The sequence below is a fragment of the Chiloscyllium punctatum genome, chromosome 15 (genome assembly GCF_047496795.1).
Source record: "Chiloscyllium punctatum isolate Juve2018m chromosome 15, sChiPun1.3, whole genome shotgun sequence".
Taxonomy (NCBI): domain Eukaryota; kingdom Metazoa; phylum Chordata; class Chondrichthyes; order Orectolobiformes; family Hemiscylliidae; genus Chiloscyllium; species Chiloscyllium punctatum.
In genome coordinates this window covers 53,145,121-53,164,315 of record NC_092753.1, presented here as the reverse complement: position 1 = coordinate 53,164,315, position 19,195 = coordinate 53,145,121, and the positions used below count along the sequence as shown (strand labels likewise).

The window sequence follows — 19,195 nt, the reverse complement described above, 5'->3', positions numbered from 1 at the left end:
CCAAAGTGTTTTCCCACAAAGTAGTCTCTGCAGGTTTCCAGTCAGAAGTTCCACAGAAAAGTTAGCTCACTAGCTCACATCAATACAGTACTTTAAGATCAAAAGAGGATCAAGTTTCCTTTGTCTACCCAAGAAATAATTGCAAAATACCACCTGCCACTCACTAACGTCTATTATTTGCATTATTAATTTCTTGAGGAAGTGGAAATGGATAACAGCACTTGGCCTTTTTTCCTAAGCAAATGTGGACAAATCTGCATTTAAAAAATTCAAGTCTTAATTGTAGCGTGCTTCATGAATTAAATTTTATGACAGCCATTTAATCCTTTGAATCTTTTTCTGGATATTAGGCATTTTTCCTGCAAAATCACATGCAATATTTTGTCTGACCTTGAAATATCACAGGGAAATGTGTCATATTCTGCAACAAAAATATTCTGATGTTTTTAAAAGATTCACATCCATACAAGTTTCACAAACATTCATGAAGTTATTACAAAAAGCTACATTCTGCTTTGGCAAAAAAAAATCTCAAACCATTTCACAACGATTATACAGTCTGTTGCAGCTTTCAAGACAAAACAATTCAACCTCAAGAGTCTAGTCAGTCTGGCACCTAAGTTCGCAACACAAGAGTCACGACTAGTTCACAGTTTAGACTTTTTTTTATGGTTTGTGAAATGCAAACAATTGGAGTAAATTGACTTTAGTTCTATCAGCCTAAAAATTCCACAGTTAGAGGGAGAAACAACAGGAATAAGTAGGATTTAGAGAGCGAGAAACCAAGAATCTAGGAGCAAGACTAAGAAATTTAAACCTGTGAGCTTGTTCTACCATAGCTGTCAGTTTATTGTTTTCATTTGCCTGCATGCTTCCCAATCAAAACTCAGCGATCCAAAATCCACTTGGAAAGAATTAGTCATACTCTCAACCCTTAAAAAAATCAAAACTATTTTTAAAGGAGACATTTTATTTTTTAAACTGCACACCCAAGTTTAGTCCTCCCACAAGAGGAAGCGCCCAAAGGATCTACCTCATCAAGACCCCGAAGAATCTTTACATTCAGAAACAAAATCACTCAATTCTTTTAAACTTCAATTTATATAGACCCTACTTGCTCAATTTTTCATGGTAAGCCCTTCATTAACTTAGCCTTCTCTGAACTGCTTTTAAGGCAAACATAATCTTTACTTAAATAAGGAAACCAAAACATGCATACAGTGCACCAAAGTCTCAGCAAGGCTTTGCATAACTGTCATAAAATTTTCCGCTACTTGCCTCGCTAATCACTTGCCCTAAAAGCATACTTATGCTTGCGATTCATGTTCTAGGATGCCCAGATTCCACTGTACTTCGGAGTTCTGAAATCACTCTCCATTGAAACAATACACTTTTTCTATTCTTCCAACCAAAGTAGATAAATTCATATATTCCCACATACTCCATCTTCCAAATTTCTGCCCACAATCTCAAAATACATTTAGTCCGCTACAGACTCTGCGCTTCATTTGCGACAGTTTGCCTCTATTTTGGTGTCACCAACAAACTTGGCTGCCATATATTTGGTCCCCTCATCTAAATCATTGATATAGATCAATTTGATGTCCCAACACTGATAGCTGTAACTAGTGGAGGGCTACAGGTGGGAATTAGCAAAGATGTACTGTCCTCTACTCAAAACAAACAAAACTACACAGCACTCTGTACTGTACAGTTTCCTCCCACAGAATAAGGATGCATAATTGTGTTGTCAGGGATGTTACATGGAGAGAGAATTATGAAAAATAGTTGCTTTAAAGATTGAAAGCTAATAGCACTTTTTAAGCAGTGACTCTCATATGAGCTAAAAGAACAGCAAACAAGTGTTATTAAACATACAGAAATGTTTTATTTACAGTAGTATTAGAAGTATTGGAAATAAAGAAATTACAATAAGGAAAATGCATGAATAGGATGAACAGCTCAAAGTTTGACAAGTAAAATTAGTGAATTAGTGTAATTTCTCATAACTAAAAGGTTTTTGGTTTGAAATATCAATGAGTTCAGGACTATGAGTTAGTGACAAAGAAGAGTTGAGGATTGGAACAGATCACCCATACCATAGCCAGTGGCAGGGCAGGTTAAATATCCTATTTCTATTTTCTCGGTTTCCATCTATGACTTCATTTCTTGACTTCTTGAACTCAGGAAATATACAAAATATATTAACATTCAGATATACACCAATACCTGGAAAGGAAGGGTACAGATTCACAGATCACCACTACAGTGCTGGAGGCAGCTACTTAGCCCATCAAATCTGCAGAGACCTTTGGAAGAGCACGCCACGCAGACCCAGCCCCTATCATATCCACATAAGCCTGCAGCTCCCATCCCTAATCCACCCAACTTCCACATCTTTGGACTCGGGAAGGAAACTAGAGCACCCGGAGGAAACCCACGCAGAATGGGGAGAAAATACAAACTCTACAGAGACAGTCACCCAAGGCTGGAATTGAACCCAAGTCCCTGACTCTGACGCAGCAATGCTGACCACTGACCCAACATGTCACCCGAATAGAGGGAGAAAAACACAAGAGTACCACAATCTGATTTGATATTGTAAATAAATGTGGGGAATACTAGGTGCACTGCAATACAAAAGAAATCCTAGGATGCATCAATACCAAAAGATGCTGCTGCTATCGTACAAAATCTGGAAAGAATGCAAGAACATGAAGCATGGAAACAAACAATGCCCTGTGAACATCACAATGGCAAAAAGGGTGACTTAGAAGTACCAAAGGTGAAAAGTGTGACACGGACAGACAAGAGTGGTTGCAAGAAATGGTCTGCGGACTGTGGAATGAGGCAGCCAGTTGATCAGTGGAATCCATGACAAGAGACTGGTTATAATGGGTTGGGGTATTTCTGCCTGAGAGCTTCAGAATAAGAGCAACTGAGGTTCCTGGAACAAACTGCCACAGAGTGCAAGAATTAGTAATAGAGCACAGGGGAGCCCAGGGTGTAAAATTATTAGTATAAGAAAGAAAGGTTGGGACATATAGGTTCTGAGTTATGGAGAGAAGGCTTGGGTTGCCAGTGTTCTCTGACTCATGTTAAAAATAACTAAAAAATAGTTTTCCCCAAGACTTCTCAAAACAAACATAGTTCCTCCTAGATCTGAGATTTGGAAGCAGCCACTGAATTTTAAGGCCTGTTTTAAAAAAAAATACAAGCTTCCAATCTGAGATAATTAAGTTGCAAGCACAGGCAATAAAGTGGAGTTACGGCCACAATCAATGGCAGGGCATTCTCAAGGGGCCAGGTAGTTTACTCTCACTCATATTTCATATCAAAGGTTTTTATAGCCCTTCATCAAGCAAAAACTGATCTGTATTATCCACACATCTGTGTCACTCCCAATCTAACATATCTGCCCTACACTCTTCGCACAAGAACAACAGGAGTCTATTTGAGTCTGTCCCACCACTTTGTTGTATTGTGGTTGATCTTCAGCCAAATTCTACACACTCCGCTTTGTCTCATATCACTTAGTATTTCTAGTTAACAATCTAGAAATCTCAACTAAAACTTAAGTGATCATGCATCAATTGCCACTTACAAGAGAGCATTCCAAATTTCTACCATCCTGATACGTAAGCATTTTGTAATTTCACTCCTGTAAGGTCTGTTCCTATGCCTTATACTCCTACCAGCAGAAGTTAGTTGGGTAGGAAGAAACAAACACTCAATTCTACTTGATATCATGAAAATTTCAACCATATCATCCCTCACAACTTGCAGTTTCTAGTTAGAGCAACAGCAGTTCATGTTTTGAGCCATTCATACTTGAGCCTCAGACCAGTTATCATCTAGTAAAGATACACAAGTAATACTGTTCTTTGAAGGAGTACTTAACTCGTGTGGTGCTCAGAACTGCCCAGTTCTTCAAGCAGACTATATAGTTAAAGCACTACTTCAAACCTCCTGTATTCTAGTTCTCTGACAACACTTGAGAGCAACTATAGCATGTTGTAGTTATTTGTTTATTTTCTCCTTTTTCTTGAAAATGAAGATTGTCAAGGTTACTTGGAACATGTTTTGCCGGAGTTTCATCCAAGGGATCAGTGTGTCTCCATGTATCATTACTATGCAGAAACCTTGAGTAACATAGGATTTGCTGTTTGTCATCTACTTGACTGCATTTAACATCTTTGACCATTTTTGACTGTTTTCAGAGTTTGGTTGCAGCTTTGAGGTACTAAACTTCTTTTCTGTGGGCTCTCAACACTACTGGCAGGCAGAGGATGCTGAGTTTGAACATTTCTGTAGTTCACTGAAACAAGCCTGGTGCAATTTCATGGTGATGTCCCAAGATATTCTTGAGCAAAGAACAATGATTAATTTCAATGACTGCCATCACCTTGGACATTGTTAAACAATGTGACCAGTTCATGTAGACTTCAATGCATTTGCTCTCCAAATTGCCTGAACTTGTACTATTTGTTTGATAGGCTAGAGATCTCAAACCTTCTCAGTAATTAGCGAGTTTCGAGAAGATTTGTAGCTCAGGTTGAGGTTTTGGATAGAGGTTTGCTCGGTGAGCTGAAAAGGTTCATTTCCAGACGTTTCGTTACCCTACTAGGTAACATCTTCAGTGGGCCTCATGTATCATATGGGTGAGGAAGGAAACCACCTCGACTGGGACAACACATCCTAGGACAAGCCAAACAAAGACACGCACGAGAATTCCTAAAAATATGGCATTCCAACTGGAACTCTATCAACAAACACATTGAGTTAGACCCCATCTACCATCCCCTGAGAAAAAGGAAGTGACTTCACCACAGGAAATGACATCACCAACCCAAAGAAACCCAAACATAAATAAAAAGCAGGAATTTTCAGCATTGCTTCACATGAGGCCCACTGAAGATGTTACCTAGCAGGGTAATGAAGCTTCTGGAAATGAACCTTTCAGCTCAGTGAACAAACCTACATCGTTCTCAGTATGTCACAGCTATTGGCTCTTTTTGAGCAGTCTCAAACACCAAGTGAATGGTTTGTCCAACATTGGTCAATCATAGCTGTAGCACAAGGAAGGATGAGGAGCTTCAGTTCTCGACGGCGGGTTTGTGATGCAGTAATGCCAACAGCGCAGGGTCAATTCTTGCACTGGCTGAAGTTATCATGAAGGACTCTTTCTCAAGGTGTGGTGACTCTCAACTTAAACAAACCTGAGTCATCATTCTCTCTAATGAGAGCAGCCCTCTGGTCTGGTAAGACTATGGCCACTTCACCTTTACTGTCAACAGCAGAGAACAATTGAAGAGTTAAGAACATTGCAAAAGAAACCTTCATACATAGTCATGGAAAGATTACTCCAGTGAATGGTGAAAGCATTTCAGATCTGGTAAGAGAAACACCGCAACATTAAAAGAGAGAGTCACTCTTTGGAGAAGGAGCATTACTAACTTCCAAGCAGACATAAGCTACACTGCAAGACAATGGCCTGTGACAACATTTCAGAGTTGGAAATCAGCAGTGAACAAACCGCCATTGAAGGCTTTGAATGTCCAACTTAAAGTCCCTGGTGGGCCAGTGGAAACTTGAAATTGGCATAGTAATCCAGGATGGGAAAGTAGTTAAAAAATACTTAAAACATCAAATTAAGCATCTTGAGCAGGCACCATGAGGCATAGCTAAAGAAACAGAAGAGGCCGCAAAAGGAAGATGAATCCAACTTCACAGACCAAGGATCATTACAAAAGCAGTAATTAAAGCAATAATGCTGGCCAGATTAAAAACATACATATCATCTAAATTAGTGTGTATGGGGAGCTTAATTCAAGTCACAGGACAGAAAATCCTCATGACAGCCATGATACAAGACAGGAGTAATTTATTTAAACCATGGAGGAGTTGAAATCATTCATTGATAAAGTGATAAAAGTGGCAATTTTAACTTTTGTACATTAAATCCACAATAAATGAAGCAAATCTCTATTTTACCAATAAGGGTAGGAATTCTCCATTTAGCTGCAACGAAACAACAGCATAGAAAAGAACGGTTATTACTGATTGTACAGAAAAGCCACTTGCTGTTTCTAGACTTGGTACAGTCCAAAACAATCAAGATAACAGTCTTGGGAACTGTCACTGCAATGTCAAATTCCATAATAAACAATGTATTAGTCTCATGTTATTAGTATTCCTCATTACAATCAAAGTATCACAAATGTTTTGTGTAATTAAATCAGACATCCATTTACAGAATATAAAGTTGTTATGGTTGCATCTCAAGCTTTTTGATGGAAACAGACAGCATTTGTTTTGCTTACAAAGCTTCCTTTTATGATACTAAAATTCCAATTTAGGTTAACAATACTGAAAATCAAAAAACAAGACATGCTTCCCTTATTTCCATTCAAACAATCATCCAAGTCGAAATATTTGGTCTGATTACATGGATACAGAATTCCCTATTGTTACTTAATATGCAAAAAGTACTAAAAACTTCCCCACCAATTCTTCACATTAGTACATTGAGACATTTAAGAAGTCTGCTTACTTGATGAGTGCTGCAATTATCTGAACATTTAACGCTGAACCACTGACAAATCGATCATGTAGAATCTGAAATCCATTCAATGTTCCAAACTTGTTGATGAGATCCACAAGCCAACCCTAGAGATAAGTTAGAAGTTAAAATCCAAATTATTTGTGCTCATTTAAGCTCTACGCTAAGTGCTTTTGTGGCAATTGAGATTACGCAGTTATTCCTTCTGTAACTTGCATTCTGAAACCATGGAATAAGTCATACCAATTCATTGTTTCTGCAATACTAAAGAATTATTCAAGAAAAGATTAAATGGCCCACAGCCCTGCAAATGCAATCCAACTGTCACAAGTACAATACTTATCAACTCTCCTTGCACACAACTTTGGAGAGAAAGCACTTGGGCTGCAGCAATATTTCTTCAATAAATGCAAATACTCCTTTTAATATAAGAAAACAATGAAAACTCAAAATTCCACCTTTGTTTTAAGGATCCAAGAGGGGAAAATTCTGTCCATAATGACCATTTTGATGAAACTGACCATACTGACCATAATGAGCATACTGAGAAAACCTTGTACTCCAACCCTGAAAAGCATCCAAGGAGTATCATAATTATGATTTTCCATGCCACTAATTCAGGGGATCATAAAAATCTAAATGGACAAATCATGATATGGGCTAACACCCGAATGACCTAATTAATCACTATAGACAGGAACTACATTTGGAGAACATAAGATATAGAAGCAGGCCATTCAGGCCAGGAAGTCTGCTCTGCCATTCAAGGGGGATCATGGCTGATCTGATAATCCTCAACTCCACTTTCCTACCTTAACATTGTAACGCTTGATACCTTTACTGATTAAAAAAACCACAGTAGGAATTGCTGATTAGCACAGTATTAATTGCTGGCTTGCTCACTTCTTAACGAGTCTTGCTCACGATAAACAATTTCTGTTTTTTGTCCTTTGTAATTTTCCTCACTGGGAGGTATGGCTAACTGTTCTCTCTCAGCTACGAACACTATGAAGTAGAACATTCTCAGTGGGGAGACTATCTTAGTACAAAAACAACTAAGCTTTCACTGTCCTGAATTAAACATCCACAGAAAAATTCAGCCTTAGTCAAAACTGCAAGAGATCATGATTCAGATCTGGAAGAATTGTCTCCTCCCTAACTCAAATGCATTTAGACTAATTTTAAAATTCTACTTGCAGTGCCAATTGATAAGTTAATTCAGCAATGACCACTAGACATTAAATCCAGAATCAACTGAGCAGGGATGGCCCAGGCATTCAACAGATATCTTGCTAAGATTTCCAGGGAACCAGATTGCCTAAATGGTATTTGATTAATAAAATTTCATTTATTCAATGCAAAGATTCAGGTTAAAAGTGGACAAAATCAATATTGCACACAAGTCAGAGGTATACAGTACAGAAACAAACTCTTCGATCTAACTCGTCCACGCCAACCAAGTTTCCCAAACTAGCCCCACTGGCCTGTGCTTTCCTCTTAACCTCTGCTATGCATGCACCAGTCCAAATGTCTTTTACATGTTCTAACTGTACCTGCAACTTCCTCTTGCAGTTCATACCACATACAATCCACCCTCTGAACAGTTGCCCCTCAGGTCCCTTTTAAATCTTTCTCCTCTGACCATAAACCTATGTCTGCTATTCTTGAACTCCCACTCTTGAGAAAAGACCTTTGCTATTCACCTTATCTATACCACTCATGACTTTATAAAGTTCTAGAAGGTCACCCCTCAACTTCCTAGTGTTCCATTGAAGGTCACCCAGCCTATAACTCAAACCCTCCAGTCCTGGCAATACTCTGGTAAATCTTTTCTGAACTCTGTCAAATTAAATAATATCCTTCATATAAACAGGACAACCAGAACTATGCACTGTACTCCAAAAGGGGCCTCACGAACATCCTGTACAACCTTAACATGATGTCACAACTCCCATAACTCAAAAGGTCTGAGCAATGAAGTCATGTCAAGCCAGTCAATGAAGACAGTCAAGCCAATTTTGTATCCAACTGGCAAGCTCTCCCCAAATCCCATATGATCTTACTTTATTAAGAAGTCTACCATGCAGAATCTTGTCAAAGGCTTTAGTATAGTCCACATAAAGAACATCTACCACTCTGCTCTCATCTACTTTTTTGGTCACGTCCTCAAGAAATTCAATCAAGTTTGAGAGACATGATTTTCCAAACACAAAGCCATGGTGACTATCCCTAACCAGTCCTTGCCTCTCCAAACGCATGTAAATCCTATCTGTCAAAACCCCTCTGAAAACTCACCATCACTAATGTCAGACTGACTTGTCTATAGTTCCCAGGCTTCTCCTTACACCCTTTCTTAAAAAAATACAAAACATAAGCTACTTTCCAGTCCTCTGGCACTTCACCCATCACTGTAAATGATACAAATATCTCTGCTTGGGGCCCTAAAATTTCTTCCTTGACTTCCCACAACATCCTGGGATATAACTGATCAAGTCCCAGAGATTTATTCACTTTAAGAAAATATCTCCAGCACCATCTCTGTAATGTGGACTGTTTCCAAGACATGAATATTTATCTCCCCAAGTTCCTTAGTCTCCATGCCTTTCTCTGTAGTCAAAACCTGTTTAACAGATGTATACTAAAGTGGACAGGAGCTCATTTAGCTTGCAACTCCTCGACATCACTAATTTCCATGTTTGACATCCACATACTGCCAAGCAGTAAAAAGTACCACTTCCAAAAGTCTAATGTTACTAATTTATCAAGATTTGCCACTTCTAGACACAAGTTAATCCAACTTTACAGCTCCCCAACGTAGAAAGTATAGTCACATTTATTAGAAACGAACTGCAACAAATGCTCATTAACTTAGAATAGTGGACTTTCATTAAGCACAAAAAAGGGAGAATTGCCAAACCTTTGGTGAGCGTGGATCAGGCGGTCTAGCAAAGAGTTCATCTTCAGCTAGTTGGACTCCTGCAGGAACAGTCTCAGATGGGCGTGTACCATTGTAGATATGAAATTTGCAGTGAGGATTTAAGGCCATAGCAAGAAGTTCAAGAAGTGGAAACCAGTCTTGGGACAGCTTGGCCACACACAGTTCTATGAGGCGATGAGTATTATTTATAATACACCTCTTAAAAGAAAAGAATGAACATCAATTGTATAATCAAGTATTCTGTAGCAATGCATCTTACAAAGGTTAGATCAACAAAAAGCTAATTCACTCAACTTGAAGTTCCACACTAACAAATGAAACACTTGTGGTACAGATTGTTAATAATGCAATGCAAACCAGTTGCCACTCTCAATGGCTAAAATTCTTCTCTCAGCTCATGACAACTTTTAACTTACTAGATTACTGCTGATCCACTTAAGTATTTAGCTGCTCATCCCAACTCTTACTTCACAGAGTAATACTTCACTATCAGTCTTCAATTAAATAAGAGGTTTGCATTCAGAGCTGAACAGTTATAGTTTGCAGGAGACAACAGAAACACTTGCATCATCCTTCAACCTATTTAAGGCTGTGTGCTGATGCAATTTGATTTTCAAGTCATCCAAGCATTTTGAGCAAAAGATGCAGTAATACAAATATCTAGGGAAGGAGAAATCACTAGGATCACAGTAGCACATATCACAGAATACTGTTGAAAAGAGCACTTCCTTCCTCTATCCCAACATTGAAATCAATACTTTCAATACATAAATGGTCTCAATGTAATAATCTATTACTGACACTGGAAGAAATTAAGACAAATTTAAAATCCAATGGACAATTCATTTTTGTACTATTCCCTAAGAGATCTGGAAAAGAAGTGATAATTATCCATTCAGATATGTTTAAGTACTGGCATGCAAATAATTGCTAGTCATCCAAGATTTTTAATCAAACCACAGCCATTAAGTTTATAATCTACATTTTCAAATTTGCAACTTTTCCTTTCTACTACACAAATAAGATGAGTGGATACTATTATAGGTGATCAAAATTTTTTATTGGTTAAGATGTTTACTTCCATAGCCATAGGAGTCAGGCAAAGGCAGAAATTAACAGTCATTTAAACTTCGGAACGAGAGTAGGCCTTTCAATTCTGATCTATCATTCGCTAAGGTCATGGCTGATCAAAATGGGGTCTCAACTCCACGTTCCTGTCTGCGCTCCATACCCTCAACTCCTTTTATGATCAAAAATATAAGTGCAAATTTGAATGAGTTCAATGATTCAACCTCCACAGGTTTCAAAGGAAGAAAATTCCAGAGTTGAACTATGCTTTTAACTTCCATATTATGAATTTTTAAATTAGGCTTGGACCTGGTGAAAGTCACTGAAATCAACAAAACAGATTTAATTCCCTGAAAATTAAGTATTTAATTGATATTTTTACCCAAAATGACTTCTGAAAAGCCACAGTTTCTTGTATCTGGTGTAAAGCTGTGAGAAATTCCACATTTGATTACAACACTGGATGGAAATCAAGCCCAAAGGGAAAACAGAAAGAAAAGGCTACAAAAAGTCAAAACAGAAGTTGCTAGAGAAAGCCAATGGACCATTCTTCAAAACTGGACTCAAACGTTAACTCTTCTTTTCACTGACGCAGCCAGAACTATAGGGTTTCTAACAACTTTGGCTTTTCTGTGTTTATATTCTGCTATCCACAGTTCATTTGCTTTATTATACAAGATGATGCCAGCATGTTAAGTGACTGTGTTACAAGGTATGTTGTGAATATCTAACTCATAGTTGAGGTTGATATTTTGGAGGCAAATTTTAGCTCTGTGAAGTTATTACAGTAATATAATTAAACTGGTTTAATTAGAGAAGGCCAAAATAGCTCAAAAAAAACATTTAAAAGCTGACCTTTGTTTGTTCAATGAGGTTCGAACAAAAATATTATAATACAAATTTATTTTGAAGAACAACCGGAGATGTCATCTCTGCAATCCATGCAGCAATGGTAGTCTCGAAAATGTTTATGTTTAAGGAAACATGCCAAAATATAGTGCAAGAATGTTTTGCAAACACTGGAAGGTTATAAAGCTCATTAATTTGATCAGATCAAAAAGTAATGGTAATTGAGGACAGCACAGAACATGCTGGAGGTAGATGGAACATAGGGAGCTATTTATTTTATCTGGCTGTTTGCTTAGTGTGTTTGCCAGAGTTTGGACCTCATATGACTTGCAGCTCAGACAGCCGCAATGACAGCAAGATTGACCTGTGCCATAAAGAGAACTCAAAAATTCAAACTTCATTTACCACAAAATACAGATGATGCTTAATCTGTTTGAATTTTGAGAGGGAACAAAAGATTGAAGATTGCCTAGTTTGAAGTTAATGGAAAAACCCACAGTGGTCTCCACAGAGAATTGGGGGGAAAATAAAGTAAATAATCAACTGAATAACTGGCAAGTATTGAAAAATTAACTACCAAGCACTTGAGGCATTCACATCAGGTAAATTCAAATTCCACTTGAGAACAGCTGGGTTAAGGATAAATATCCTGTCAGGACTAAACATAAATAAGCCATAGTCCTCTCAAGTAAATAACTACAGCAACTGACACTTGAGAGAATTCTTGCAGAAAGTAAGTAGACATAAGGCCTGGCACAAGTGATTATAAACTGTAGTATCGTAAATCACATTTGTTCTGTTTAATTTTAATGACAGTTTGCATTTTGTTTAAAAGTCGTGTGAATTTCTTGGTTAAACCAAGGAGCTCGCAATTTCTTTTCAAATGCCAAGTCACAAACTGGATCGCAACAAATGGCAGAATTAGTAAAACCTGGAAATGTTATGTTATTCACTTTAAAGTCTTTTAAGAAAGAAAAATAAGTTTTTTTAAAGGCATTAGTCTTGTAAAATTAAACTTGAGACCCCCTCAGATACACTCTTAAAAGGCTCACAAAAGTTACAATGCAGGTACAGCAAGTGATTATGAAGAGAAATGATACGTTGGTCTTATTTGCAAGGGGACTTGGATACAAGACGAAGGAAATCTTGCTAAAATTGTATAGAACTTTGAGCTCATACCGGGACAACCATAAAGATCACATTTGCTTTTTGAGTCGAGGTATCAAATGTTAAGAATTCTATGGGTTTATATGAAGTTGAAGAAATACAACAATGCAAGTTGCAGAAATACTTCAGGATTTAACAATGAATTAGCAGCGCATTTGGTACAATGGGAAAACCTGAATTTTCTATTTCCATAATTCTTTTCAATCTACATACAAACTTCATAAATTAAAGAAACATTCCACTATAGGCAAAAAAGAAAAAACTCACATGGATTTCAAACTTCCAACCACTCACAGCCTCATCGGTTAGAATTTTTGTGAAGGAAATTGTGAGACCATCACGGAAAAAGCGCTGACATGCTTCACTTTTGATATCAAGGCCTTGAGAATAAAAGAAGGTATATGCCTGATCAAAACTGCTGGGAACACTTTGAACACTGCTGTGAAATTCACCAATAATCAAAGAAGCTTACAATGTAATTCATGCACATGTCGAATTACTGGGATGACACGCAGATATAAATGTTAAGCTATAAAGGTCAGCAGATTATCTAAGATTTGGACTACCTACTACATTTCAAATTATGTATCAATCATCCCATATACTTAGTACATTTAAACCAATATGTTCAGAATTGTTATGACATCTCTAGCACAGATGGGACTTGATCCTGGGCCTCCTGGCTCAGAGGTAGGGATACCACTATTACATCACAAATCTTTTCTCTCAAACTCATTCCTTCTACATTTACAACTGTGTCAACACTACACAATTGATCTAATTATAGGCAGCTAAGTCAATTGTTTAATGGACAAAGTCTCGAGGCAAATAATTCAAAATCATTCCACAATTTCTGCTGCTTATAAAGTATGAGTTTTACTTTGGGCCTGCAAAAACAAGTTATCCAAAATATATTTGACAACAATGCAACATTCAACATCATCAGTGTGATTTTAAGACAAAATTTCACACACTATAGCAATTAAATAACGTCATTATAAAAAAGTTAACATAAGACATAGAGGTCTTGGATTTTGCAAATATGCATTGCACATTTCCTGAACAACTGTATCAGAATCCAATTCTTCATTAAGTGAACACTGTTTTCAAGCCTCTTTCAAAATTTTATACAACACTTAAATGGTAATTTATGAAGCGTTCTGTACACACCTGCATAGCTGTTTGATTAATTGCCCCTGCAATACTTAAATAACTTAGAACTAAAATAAAAATATATTTCCAATACATTCTCCTTTGCATAATAATTTTCCAAAAATTAGTGAGGTAATGACTTCCCTCAAGGCAGTACTTTATAAAAATCAGTCTTTTTCAAGCCAATGAAGACTCATCAAACTTACAAGTGTGGATGAACTGGCAGTTTTATCAACTTTCCAAATGGAAAAATATTCTCTTTCAGCGTGGGCTTGCTATCTTGAAGCTAATTTTTCCAGCTTTCACAAGTAATGCTTCAGCCCAAAAGGTACACAGTACTTTTACACTTGCCACAATTATTATTAAAGGACTTTGAACTCTGAGGAAAGGCCCCATATGCATTTACTAAGAAACTGCTACACTACAACGTATCACATCAGATCTTCCCACAAAAGAATTCCTGTTTGGACAGCTGGTGAGTTAGTCTTTGACTGGCTTCTCTGGTTTACCTAAATACTCTTGACTGAAATCTTCCCATTCAAGCACAAGTACAGTTGATTCTGGCCAAGAAAGTTCACATGATCAGTTTCAAAGAACTGAAAAATTGCTAAATCCATAGAAACTAATAGCATTAAGTCACGAACTGATCTATAAAGGATGATCTAACAAAAAATATTTCTGCTAGAAGGTGGGACAGCAAGAATCAGGGCCATTCACAAAATTCAATAGTGAATTCAGGAAAGACTTATCAGAGGGTGGAATATGGAGCTTGCTGTGACAAGAGATAGATTCATTTAAGGGAAAGTCTGGCAAGTACTTGATCAAAGAAATAGAATGACATTGCAATAGGGGAACATGATGCACATGTGGTCCATATCAGCATGGCTAATTGGACCAAACTACTGGTTTCTGTAGTTCACAAATTATGTAACTATAAAAAAAACATGAATGTTAGTTCAGGCCAGGTCAACTGCACATGGATGCGTTTAGATCCAATAAATGTGCATCTTTTAGGTCGGAGAGAGCATTCACAGACAATACATACTTGGAAGGTATTACTGTCCCTCAAAACAAGTTATGGCAGTTATGATACAGCTTTTATGGAACATGAATTTTCAATCAAACAGGAATAACAATTAATTTGAGAAATTTATTGCTGGTTGACTCCCAAACAACATTCTCTAAATTATAACTATTCAATTTTGTCCACGTTATCAAAAGCATTCAGCATTTTCAAGCCATAAAATGGACTTTAAGCATTTACACTCCAAGCCATTAATTATTTGCAATATATCTGAACCGATTTCAAAAACTTACTTTTTTTACTAAGATCTACAGCAGCTTCTAGTAGGACTTCCAATTCACCTTTAGGCAACACTGGAACTACCCAACGAGGTCTGAAAGAAGCAAAACGTCAAGTTAAAATAAGATACTTGAGGCCAAATTGTTTCATTTTTTAAATCGAGTTGCACTCACCTATTAATCATATCATCCAGCTTGGCCAAATCAGTGTGAGGAAAAGCAGGCTCCTCCTCCTCAAGTTGAGGAGGAGCATCACCCTGACCTTGTTCATCAGGAGGGCTCACTGGCGAGTTCTCACTGGATGTATTTGGAGAAGACGTCTGTTGCAATTAAAAAAACGTTGAATCAGTAATATTACAAAGAATACGATCAAGCAAGGTCAACATGGCTTCATGAAGAGGAAATCAAGCCTAACAATTTTATTAGAATTCTTTGAGGTGGCAACAAGCAGGATAGATAAAGAGGAAGCAGTGGTTTCCAGAAGTACTTTGACAATGTACCACACAAATGGCTGGTAAAAAAGATAATTAAGGTTTTGGGGTTAGGGAATGGCATGGATCGAGGATTGGGTGACTGGCAGAAGGCAGAGAGTAGATATAAAGGCACCTTTTTCAGGATGGCAGCCAGTGACTGGTAGATTTCTGCAGGGTCAGTGTTAGGACCACACCTATTCATGCCATACATTAGTGATCTGGACAAAAAGAACTGAAGACATTGTTGCTAAGTTTGCAGATGATGCAAAGATAGGTGGAGGGACAGGTAGTTTTGAGGAAGTTGCCAGGCTGCAGAAGGACTTGAACATACTTGGTGTAGACAAACAAATGGCAAATAGAATACTATGTGGGAAAGTGAGATATTATGGAATTGGGGAGGAAGAACAAACAAAGACTTTGAAATCTAAGGTTAACATACAGGCTCAGTCAGCAGTTTGGAAGGCAAATGCAATGTTAGCACTTACATTAAGAGGGCTAGAACACAAGCAGAGAAGTGACTGCAAGTTTAATATACAAGTTAGACATTTTCTGGTAGAAAGACGACTCATTGACCACCTTTTCACATTCACGCCCTTACTACTGATGCATCGAAATAGCATCTACAAGATACATTCTAGCATCTGATCAACATTCAGATAGCACTTCTCAAACCCACAATCGGCAAATTCCTCTCAAAGTCACACACCAGCTTGACTTGAAAATACATCATTGTACCTTCACTGCCATCAATTACAAAGCCAGGACCTTTCCCAAAGTACTTTTTCCTGGCGTGATGAAGTTCAAAATTAGACAGCATAGATTTAAGGCAAAAAAGGGGCAAGATTGTAAAAAGGACACGAGGGATAACTTTTTAAATGCAGAGAGTGGTGCATATATGGAACAAGTTGCCAAAGGGAGTGATGCAGACATATACAATTACAACATTTAAAAGGCCATTTGGATGGGTACATGAATAGAAAGATGTGGGTCAAATGCTGGCAAACAGGACTAAGCCAGATTGGGACATTTGGTCAGCGCAAACAAGTTGGACTGCAGCATCTGTTTCTGTGCTACATGACTGACTCAACAAGTACTGCCAAGGCTGCATAAAGCTCTGGTCAGACAGTATTTGGAATATTGTGAGCAGGTTTTGTGCACTGTATCCAAGGAAGGATGCAGGAGGTCCACAGGACATTAACAATGATCCCTGGGATAAGAGCTCATCATTACCGAAGCAGTTGAGTTCTGTGGGTTTGTACTCGCAGCATTTTAGAACAATTAGGGGGATCTGATTGACACACTCAGAATACAGAGGGGCCTGGATAGTGTGGATGTGGAGATGATATTTCCAGTAATGAGACACTAGAACCCAAGGGCACAGCCTCAGAGCGAAGGAATGACCTTTTAGAACAGAGGTGAGGAGAAACTTCTTCAGCCACAGGGTGGCGAGACTATAGAATACAATACTGCAGAAGGCAGAGGCCAAGTCATTGCATGTATTTAAGACAGAGACAGATTCTTGATTGCTAAGGATTATGGAGAGGAGGCAGGAGAATGGGGTTGAGAAACATATCAGCCATGATTTGAATGGCAGAACAGACTAGTTAGGTCAAATGGCTAATTCTGCTATGTCTTATGGTATTAAGTTTGAATTTTCAGAACATGTTTAATTAGTTTAGGCTACTTCATGAGCTGACAGCCCATGGTGGTTAAAGTAGTTTCTTACCATGGGCAGAGGATTGGTTAATTAATAGAACAGTTACCCTGAGGGTTCTATGGTCAGGATGGCAATCTGTAACTAATGGAATGCCATAAGATCAATGCCAGGACTACAAGTATTTACAATATATACTTGACTGGAATGAGGGAATGAAATTATATTTAAGTTTACAAATGAGATAAAAATAGGTGGAAAGGCAAGTGCTGAGGTCTGTAGAGAGATGCCGACAAATTCAGTGGACAAAAACTTGACAGATAGACAAGGTTGGGAAAATGCAAAGTTATGCACTTTGGCAGGAAGAATACAGGAGCAGAATATTACAGGTCATTCTGATATAACACAAGGTTAATCAACATAAATTGGCTACAACCCAATTAACAAATTGCAGACACTATTTGGATAACGCAAACTTTCTACTGAACAGGTATAGTGATTTTCTGTAGCAATCTTCTACAGCATGATTTGATAGCACGAGGTTGCAGATGAATGCAACCATAACTTATTACCAGATTGCCCTGTATTTGAATGGTCAAAAACTACCAAAAGATGCAGAACAGACGACTTTGAAGCCCTCATTCATAAATCACAAAGGTAGCACACAAATTCAGCAGTAAAAGGGAAAGTAAAAGAAATGCTGGCACTTATTTCAAAAGGGCATGAAATACAAAACTAGGGAACTGCTGCCAAAATTGTACAAGGTACTAGTTTGACCACTGCTGGAATGCTGGGAACAGTTTTGAGTCCATTGTCTCAAGAAAAGATAAAACTGGCAGTGAAAGCAATCCAGAACAGGTTCACTTGGGTTGATGTCAGGTACGTAGGGACCATCTTATGAGTGGAAGCTAAGCAGGTTTGGCCTTAACAACTATAACTTGGAATTGTAGATGACCTTCTTTAAAATGATAAGATTTTGAAGGAAAAACATAACTGGACCCAAAACATGAACTCTGCTTTCTCTCCACAGATGCTGCCAAACCCAAGTTTTTCCAGCAATTTTGGTTTTTCTGATTTCCAACATCCATAGTTCTTTGGTATTTCTATTCAGAAGCTGCCTCTTCAGAAGGTGTTAAGCAACTTGACAGGGTCAGTGTGGAAAGGTTAATTACTCTCATAAGATTATGGCCTCTGAATAAGCAGATGCCCTTTAAAGAGAGGCAAGGTGGAATTTGTATCAGTGAGTAGTGAACTTGTGCAATGCTCTCTCACAGAAGGCTGTCAAGGATGGGTATATGACATTCATTCCCAGTGGGGATTCAAATTTTAATCAATTAAAAAAAAGGGTTACTGGGTTAAGGCAGCAAAGTGGAGTTGCCAGTTATCAGATTAGCCATGATTTCAGTGATTGGTAGAACAGACTGACTGGGTTGAACAGCCTAATTCTTCTGTCCTACTGGTTAACATAATTTGCAAAAATTCCTGAGGAAAAAGACAAAACTTGCAGTGATTTAATATGTACTGTCTCAAAGGATAGTGGAAGCACTGTCCAAAAATAACTGGCAGAAAATGGAATGGTTCAATATTTGAGAAAGACAATTTGTAGGATACTGAGAAATAAACAGAAGGTAGGATTCAAGATTTTTTTTAAATTCCAAAACAGTCAACAGGCACGATTAACCAAGTAGCCTCCTTTTATCCTAACATACACTTTGACTGAATGAAATTAGCTGGGGAAACTTAACAGCTGTACAGTTTATGAACATAGAGGTCATAGAGTCAGATGTACAGCATGGAAACAGACCCTTCGGTCCAACCGGTCCATGCCGACCAGATATCCCAACCCAATCTCGTCCCACCTGCCAGCACCCGGTCCATATCCCTCCAAACCTTTCCTATTCATATGCCCATCCAAATGCCTCCTAAATGTTGCAATTGTACCAGCCTCCACCACTTCCACTGGCAGCTCATTCCATACACGTACCACTCTCTGCGTGAAAAAGTTGCCCCTTCGGTCTCTTTTATATCTT

The 19,195-nt window shown here is 38.0% G+C and overlaps 1 protein-coding gene across 3 annotated transcripts in view; it reads right to left on the bottom strand.

Annotated features, from left to right (window-relative positions):
- The window catches only part of usp9 (ubiquitin specific peptidase 9), a 259,627-nt gene that overhangs the window by 198,809 nt on the left and 41,623 nt on the right, over nucleotides 1-19,195 (bottom strand). For all 3 annotated transcript variants that reach the window (XM_072585147.1, XM_072585145.1, XM_072585144.1), the window contains 5 exons: nucleotides 15,213-15,358; nucleotides 15,054-15,133; nucleotides 12,852-12,964; nucleotides 9,480-9,698; nucleotides 6,554-6,669 (listed from right to left, as the gene is read on the bottom strand). In XM_072585147.1, the coding sequence (XP_072441248.1) occupies nucleotides 6,554-6,669; nucleotides 9,480-9,698; nucleotides 12,852-12,964; nucleotides 15,054-15,133; nucleotides 15,213-15,358 (674 nt within the window). The remainder of the gene's footprint in view (nucleotides 1-6,553; nucleotides 6,670-9,479; nucleotides 9,699-12,851; nucleotides 12,965-15,053; nucleotides 15,134-15,212; nucleotides 15,359-19,195) is intronic.